Source organism: Grampus griseus (assembly GCF_964374135.1).
Source record: "Grampus griseus genome assembly, chromosome: 1".
Classification (NCBI taxonomy): Eukaryota; Metazoa; Chordata; class Mammalia; order Artiodactyla; family Delphinidae; genus Grampus; species Grampus griseus.
In genome coordinates this window covers 74170629-74179213 of record NC_139017.1, presented here as the reverse complement: position 1 = coordinate 74179213, position 8585 = coordinate 74170629, and the positions used below count along the sequence as shown (strand labels likewise).

General features: G+C 53.8%; 1 protein-coding gene across 1 annotated transcript; it reads right to left on the bottom strand.

Annotated features, from left to right (window-relative positions):
* Window positions 1–4187: 4187 nt before the first annotated feature.
* LINGO4 (leucine rich repeat and Ig domain containing 4) lies at window positions 4188–8574 on the bottom strand (the record flags this gene model as incomplete). Its single annotated transcript, XM_082675348.1, has 2 exons — window positions 8379–8574; window positions 4188–5973 (listed from the first exon to the last, which is right to left on the bottom strand). Exon 2 carries the CDS (start codon window positions 5970–5972, stop codon window positions 4188–4190), a length of 1785 nt encoding a protein of 594 aa, XP_082531474.1. The 5' UTR covers window position 5973; window positions 8379–8574.
* Between the last annotated feature and the right edge of the window lie 11 nt (window positions 8575–8585).

Here is an 8585-nt window from a genome sequence, read left to right as displayed (position 1 = left end):
GACTTTAGCTAAAGGGCTGGGCAGGGAGGGGTTCTCAAACGCAGTAGCCTTGTTTAGAGCCTTGGCTGCTTACAGAGTTCCCTTCCTGGATAACGTGTAAACTATTCAAATGATATTCAGCTATCTGAGGTTTTGGAAAACAGCACACTCCCTTTGTCCATTGTAGGAATCACCCCTTCTTCCCCCGTCACTCAAGTCTCTTCACCAGAAACCAGCAACTGGGAATGTGGGCCTTAGTATCAGAAATTATACTGGTGCTACTCTTTCGTCTTTTGATCAGATTGATGAATTGTGGCAGGGTGTCCTAGGAGAGAGACATTCTCCTCAGCTTCTCTGGCCACCAACATCCAGCTCTAAGTCTCCTTCCTTAACTCCCCTTTACAAAGCAGTTTGGAGGAAGAGGACGCAGGAGTCCTCTGATCTCACGTGCTCGCCGGCCTGAATCATCACCACACTCACTGCTAAGAGCAAAAGTCCTACCCAGAGTCTCCTGCCTCTCTCTGAGAGACGGATGCTGGGGGAGACTGAGAAGAAAGATTAAAAACTAACAACCAATCCTCAGCTTCCTGAATCAGGTGCATTAGAGTTACTGAAGGAAGGTGAGGACCAACAACTGACCCCATTCCCCTTAAAAGAGTTGTTCAGAGTGGGTGGGGCTGGGGATGACCCCTGGATTCTACCTTTCTCACAGGTCAGTTCCTGCAGCTGAGAGACCCTGGGGAAGGGGGTTATAAGAGCAGACAGTGACTGAGCAGTATGGCAGTGTGGTGGAAAGCATTTGGATTTTGAGTTAGCCCTGAGTCCAGAAGCAGCTCCCTTACTAACCAGCTCTGTGTACCCGAGCAAGTTAATCTATTTGACCTTTAGTTCCATCAGCCAAGATTCCCTGTCTTAATAGGGTTGATGTGAGGATTAAATAAGAAAACATACATGTAACCAACTAACACAGAATAAATGTTATTTTTCTTCTATCTCCACGACTGTCCCTCCAGGGGAGAGCTGCCATTGGATTGCCTCTGATGTGGACCATAACATCCCTGCACATGTGCACACACCACCCGCCTGCGTCCCTGGTTGCCGTCACACACTTGTCCACACACACACACACACACACACACACACACACACACACACACACACACACACACACACACACACACACACACACACACACACACACCCTTGAGCTAAGGGCAGCCTTTCCGGGCACATGGGGTAGGGGCTGGCTTTCTGATGATTGGACAAGCTGTGGAAGTGCTCATTGCAGTAACCTTGTTACGGTAACTAGCGTCCCTCTCTGAAGGTGTTCTGGAAAGGCCATGTCAGGAGAGCAAGGGGTGGTAGTAGGGGAACCCCACAGGCAATTCCTCTAGGTTGAATGTGCTTCTCGAGGGACACTTTGCCCACCTCTGCTGAGGAGGCCCTAGTCTACACCCAGAGTTACAGTGTCTGGAGCTCTGCTGTCCAATATTGTAGCCACTGGCCACATGTGGCTACTGAGTACTTGAAAGATGGCTAGTGTGACTGAGGAGTAGAATTTAAAATTTATTTAATTTCAATTAATTTAAATGTTAAAACCAATACTTGATTTAGTTATTGGAAAACTTTTAATATGGAGCAACTTGGATGTGTGAATTGACTTTCTCAACAGTGAATTTTATGAAACCTAACTACAGATCAGATATTTCTGGTGAGAATTTAGTTATCAAATTGGAATGTGTTGTAAGTGTAAAATATACACTAGATTTCAAAGACCTAATATGAAAAAATAATGTAAAATATTTCATTGCTCATTTTTATATAGATAACATGTTGAAATGATCATAGTTTGGTACACTGGGTTAAATAAAATAGAGTATTAAACTTAATTGTATCTGTTTCTTTTGCTTTTTTAATGTGATACTAGAAAACTTGAAATCACATAAGCAACTCACATTCTGTTTCTGTTGGGCTGCTCTGGCGGCTGTGGGACTCAGGCAGCAGCATCTCCCAATCCAGACACATGTCATCCATTCCCCACTGCCTCAGGGGGCTTCCCAGAGTAGATTTCTCTGAACAGCAATGCTGCTTCTGCCCTTTTCTGAATTGCAGTGTGGGCAACTAGTATGAGAACCTCTAGCACCTGACCCCCACAAGTCCCAATCTCACAAGCTACTGGTGGAAGATTTTAGAAATATAGGAGAGGGCTGTGCCCCAAGGTTATTAGACAACCTTTGGGCTGTCTAATAAACTGGAGAGGGGAGGTTGCTGCAATGCTAAGGGAATTGTGTGTGCACGGTGCCAGGAGCAAGGTTGGAGGCTCCGGATGCTCAAGATTGTGTGATTCTCCAGCCTCACTCTCCAAACTGCCGGGCTCTCTCTCACATTCACCTCTGCCCACAGCCCCCTGCCCCCAGATTCCCACCTCTGCCCCACTGAAGAGCTTGCCTGCTGGTGAAGTCTGGCTGCCCCCATATGGCGCCAACTTCTGTCACCTGTCAGGGACAGTTTGGGCTGGGAATCTCCTAATGAGTCTCCTCAGGGCAAGGACAAGGGCAGCAGGAATGGCTAGGAAGCTGATGACGCTTTGCATATTGTTGGGTGAGGGGTGGGTGGGGCTCTTGAGGGTGGAGGGGAACTAAGGACACTGTGCAGATGCTGCTGGAGAGAGAGAGAGAGGGAGAGAGAGAGACTCCTAGGGACCTCGTGACTCTCCACTTCTCGGCCCCTCCTCCCTGCTCCTTTCCTCTCCCTTCACTCCTCCCCTTCCGGTGATGCTGATGCTGCTGCCCTGTCCCTTGAGCTCTCAGCATCTCTACTTTTTCTAGGTCTGCTTTGGCCTTTCTTTGGAGTACACTCAGAGGCAGTCAGCATCTCCTCCTCCCACTCTGCCTCTGCATCTGGGGTCTCCATAAGACAGCGACCTCTATCCAAAGACAGCTTCCCACCGGGGCTGCACTGAACACGGAACCAGGGGAAACTGCTGAAGGACGGTGGAAAGGCAGGTGCTTCCTGCTGCTTCTTCTTCCCTCCACTTTTCACTACAGCTTGCAGTGCCCCTCCCACCTTTTTCCTTCAAACCTAGTCCTGCTGTGTTCTGGGTCTCTCTCCTTTGACAGCTGCAGATTCTTGCTTTTGTTAGTCATTTTCTAGGAGTGCTCTTGCTTTCTCCATCAAGGGCACTAGGGATCTGCAATACAGGAATGTTAGGGAGATTCCAACCAGAGTGAGAAAGAAGGGAAGGAGCTGGGTGCCCTGGGTTGAAAGTTTTGCAGAGGGATCCTTTGGAAGGCAGAGGATCTCTCCTCCAACTCCGGAGAGGGAGAGTACAGGGGAAAGGGTTGACACTGAAATGGGCTGGCTGTGCTGATCTCTCCAGGCATGGTGGGCAACCTTTTGCGTAAACCCCTGGTTTTCAGGCTCGTTAGATTCAGGCAAGGCCATTAGGATACAGGCTCAATGGGCAGGCAGAAAGCGTAGGAAGGGGGAGATCTGACAGAAATAAGGGGTGGAAAAGACTGAAGAAATCTCCAGAGATCACATTTAGTTGTGGCTGCTACTGTCATGGCCTTTTGGCAACAGGTTTAATGCTGTGACAGACAGAGGCAGGTGGCGGGGCTCATGCACACTCAGTGCCAGTGTGTAGTCTGTCCTCCTTCCCATCCCACACCCCCGTCACATCCTCTTCTCCTTAGCTTGAGGTCATTGGCCCTAGTTGTTTGCCCCTAGAGAGGGGACAGAGCAGAAAAGAGAGAGAGAGACCACCTGGTTGAGGAGCAGAGACTCCAAGAAGCAAGTGGCACTTCCCAGCCCCATCTCTGAAGTAATCTATGGCTGTGGTTGGCGATTGGTATTGGTTATTAAGGTATGTGTAGGTGGGTGTGAAGGAAGCCTGGAGCTTAGACTAGCAGACTGGAGGGTTATATTTCCTGCTTTGTATGTGGTGGGGGAAGGACTGGGCTGACTACAGGGTCTATATCTTCAGCTTCCTGGGACCCTCAGGGAAGAGATGACAATGCTATCCTCAAACTGCAAAAGCACAAGGAGGCCGGCTATCAGGAGGTGGCATTAGCTGCTGGCATGGTGCAGGCAGGAGGCGTGGGAGATCTATGCTGTTTGGGACTAGCTTCTGGTCCAAGCAGCCTTGGTTCTCTTCCCCTTTGGTATCTGAAGCTGGCTTGGATGGGTCCCCAGTGTGGAAGGAAAGGTCAGAAGAGCTTGGCAGTGACCCGGTTACCCCCAGAGTTCTTATCCCCAGAGGCTCGGGGTGCCACAAAGTCAAAGGTCATGTGATGTTTGACCCGGCCTTTGCCTTTGCTCCAGAGGGCAATGAGGCCAAAGCACAGGGTTACCGAGGTGAGGAAGGGGAGGAAGCCGACTGCCAGCACCATAGCTATGCCTCTGCTATCCAGGAAGAAAGGCCCTGGGATCCCTGGCATGGTGGTGTTGGGGTCAGAGAGAGTGCTATTTGGTGGTTCAACTTGGATTACTTCCAGCCAGGTCCTCAGGGAGTCATTCCCAGCTACATTGCTGACCACACAGACATAGGCCCCTCTATCCCGTAGCTGCACAGAGCGGATCTCCAGCGTCCCATCCTCCAGGACCCTTACTCTCCCGGCCCTTCCCAGCCAAGCCCCCTGAGGCCTCATCCAGGAGACGATGGGGGCTGGGTCTCCATCTCCAGAGCAGGAGAAAACGGCATGCCCGCCCTCCTCTGCAATGACCCAGCGTGGCCCGGACTTTCGGATCAGGGCTGGTTGGCAAGTGAAGTGCCCTGGAGGTAGGATGTCTGAAAACTCCCTCAGGCTCTTCCCCTGGACGTTCTGGGGGCCGGCACAGGCAGGGGGGGACGTGCCAAAGTCCAGGCGGCGGCGGAGCCGGAGCAGCCAGACGAGGCGGCAGTCACAGGTCAGGGGGTTACCAGACAGCCTCAGGGTGACCAGTTTGTCTGGAGAAGAGAAGGCTGTTTCCTCCAGTGTCTGAAGGGCGTTATCCGCCACGTCTAGGAGGTGGAAGGCAGTCAAACCATGGAAGGCGTGGGCAGCGATGGAGGTGAGGCATGCCCCTGACAGTCGGAGCTCCTGGAGCCGCACCAGGGGGCTGAGCCTCCGGGCTGGGATGGCAGAGATGGGGTTCTGAGACAGATCCAGGACCCTGAGGAAGCTCAGGTGGTGCAGAGCTTGGAAGGGCACCGAGCTCAGATTGCAGCGGGTGATGGCCAGACTGCTGAGATTGAGCCCAGTCAGGCTCCCAGGCTCCAGAGCCTCCAGAGGCGGCCAGTGATGGATCTCCAGCTCCTTTAACTGCCCCAGCCCTTGCAGCGCCCCTCCCGGCAGCCTCCCAATATCTAATTCCCGGAGCCTCAGGACCCCGAGCGCTGGAAGGCGGGCCAGGGCCGGGCCAGGCACGGTGCTGAGGTTGCAGCGCTCCAGGGTGAGGGTCCTCAGCTTGGCCAGTCCAGCAAAGGCTCCCGGAGCCACAAACACCAGGTGGTTGTCCCCAACCTCCAGCTGCTGGAGGCTGCCTAGCTCCCCAAAAGCTCCATCGAGGAAGAGGACAATCTGGTTGAGGCGAATGTCCAGCAGCGTGAGGGAAGACAGGCCTGAGAAGACCCTGGGGCCCACGATTCGCAGACGGTTGCCCTGCAGCCTCAGGGTGAGCAGGCTCTGCAGACCATGGAATGCCCCTGGCTCGAGGGTGGACAGCTGGTTGTAGCTGAGGTCCAGTTCCCGGAGCAGGCCCAGGCGGGAGAGCATTCCCCGCTGAAGCCCCCATAGGCGGTTCCCACTCAGGTCCAGGAGCTCGGTGTCCAGCGGGAGTCCCCCTGGTACAGCCTCCAGTCGCCGGTGGGCACAGAGCACTGCCCGGGGTTGGGAGGTGCAGTCACACACAGCAGGGCAGCCGCCGCTACTCCCCCCAGACAGGAGGAGCAGGAAAAAGATGGGGGGCCAGGCTTGCTTTGGAGTAGTGGCCGCAGCCATCCCCTCTTCCATCCTGGAATAGACGATGGCATGGCCCTTATTGGAAAGTGGCTTCAGATGATGGGGACCCTGGATTTCCCTGGGCCTCCTTAGAGGAGAAAGAGATATTGAGCTACCCATCTCAGCATGGCCAGCAGCTAGGGTGCAGATCTGGGGGGAATTCTGGTGCACACCTCCCTGGAGCCTTCTGGAGCTCCTCTAAGGGGACTCTGTACTTTCCTCCCCCTCCCAACCTGGGTAACAGGCCAAGTGCTTACTAGCTCATGGAACCCGAGTCAAGTGGGGAAAGTTTTAGGGGAGGGAGACAGGAAGCAGCAGGGAAGTAACTTTTGAGTTTCCCTCCATCTGTGAGATCCAGAAATACCTCAGGTCCCTTCTCCCTGATAGCTGCTCTCCCAATCTCTGCTATGTCCCTCTCTGCCTTCTCCCAGGTTATGTACCCACAGCTTTGTCTACGGCTTAAGGGGGATCATATCCCTGGATCCTGATTGGAGACAGGCATCGCCTTGACTAAGTCATCCAAGGCTGGGAAGCATGTGGGCCTCAGCTCTGCCCCGCAGGCTCCACTTATTGCCCCTCTGCCCTCCTCCAGCCTGGCCCAGGGCCTGAGGCCCCAGACTAACAAGATCCAATCTCCCCAGAACACCTTGTGGATGACAGCCAAGCTGCACATTAGATAAAGCACAGGATGCAGGGGGTACGTGAATCCCTCACAAGAACCCCAAGGGCAACACCGCCTCCCCTATAGATGACATTAGGGTGTGAGGGACCCAAGAGATGCCCCGGTTTTGTTGCTTGGTCCTCAGACTTGGGCTTCTCTCATACCCCTCCTTCGTGGTGTTTTGATTCAAGCCTAGTGTGTGAGTCTGAGGGAGATCTCTTGTCCCCTTTGGCCTCTGCTGCCTGAGAAAAACACAAGAGACAGACTGAGAGCCAGGTAGGCATAGACAAGTGAGGAGAGACAGCGCCTGGCCAGACGCTATGGTGGGGACCAAGGGAGCCCTTGGCTGGCACAGCAGATCTCTGGGCACAGTCTGTGTGCACAGCCTGTCAACTTAAAGTGGTTTCTGGGTGCCAGGGGCCTGGGCAAAATCAGGCAGATGACCACTGGAGCCTGACTGAGGTGCTGGAGGAGAAGAGGTCCCATAGACTCACCCTGTTTAGTGACAACCGGGACCCCAAGGAAGGGGAGGTATTGGAATTGGCAAGGGATGCTACAGAGATAGGACCAACTGAGCCAACTGAGGCAGGAGGCCTCGGTTTCTTTCTAGCTGCAGATCCCAATCACCTTTGACCTTTCAGGCCTCAGGCTTTCTGGGCCCTACAGGGTCAGCTTTCTACCCCACGGCCCATTTTCTCCCAGGTGGAACTTAGGAGAAGCAGTTTAAGAGATGGTGTGATTTCTTCCCCTTTATTTCCCATTCTATACCCTCTCCTAGAAGGATCGTTCTGGTGGCTACCCTATAGCTAATTCAGAGGACTGTAGTAGTTCAGAAACTGAAGAAAGAGGCCCAAAGAGCAGAGGGACGTAGGACACCGTCCTGAGGCTTGGGCATGAGAAGGAATGGCACAGCAGAAGCTGCTGAGCAGACTCCTCTGTTCCCAATCCCAACCTAACAGGTATGGATGGCATGCTAAGAGTTCTCCAGGCAGAGAGATGTCCCAGCCACCCTCATTCCCCTGGTAAGTCCACCTGACAGCTAGCTCTTTATCACTACTGCTGCAGTTCCTGCTCATCCTTCCTTCCTGCATTCAGCAAAAGTGCAGTGAAGCGTGTAACCCAGCTTCCCTCCTTGCCACTCCTGTGAATGTCCTCTTAGTCTCCGAAGCCCGCTGGGCCAGGGGCTGGGGATCTGGCCCCTTCTCTTTAAAGGTCGCTAATGTAATCATAAACTTCCCTTGCCAATCTCCACGGCTACAGGACTGGCTTCCGGCCACTTTGCAGGAAGAGATAGGTGTCAGGACCGTTCCTTTCTCTCCTTGTATGGGCTGGGGTCTGGGGCATCACCCTCAAGGAACAGGGAGCTTTCCTCTTGTCTCTATGTGGCAGTCCAGAGACACATCTGATCCTGGATATCCTCTTTAAAGCAGACCTGAGTGAGGCATGGGGACCTACACCGGGAGGGGGCTCTCTCTTGGAGGTAAGATTTCTGGAATATCCACACGGATTGCAGGAAAACCCTTCCCAGAGGTAGAGAGAGCACCCCGGAAATGGAGGGAGGTCTGCTTGGAGTCCTTCCCTCCGGAGAACCTGGGCCATCTTAGTTTTCCCATCAAAGTCCTATGGGGCCAGGATCGATGGTTGGCTGGGCCTGGGGTGGGCACAGACCCTCTAGCCTTGACGGGTCTGGCCTTGTCTCTGAGAACGTTATGGAGAAGGGCAGCTGCAGCTCTGGGACAGGAGGTAGGTGCACTTACCAGAGAAGCTGGAGGGTGGCATCAAGTTGGGCACTGCATCTGTGCGGGGCTGGGGGCCTGTCCCACTCGAGCTGCACCTCTGCCCCGCACCTCCCCTTGCGCCTCTCTCCCCGCTGCCCCCCTGCCTGCCGCTGCTGCTGTTGCTGCTGCAGCGGCTGCTGCCAACACCGAGGTAGAGAGAAGAGCCAGAAAGCATTTCTCCTTTTT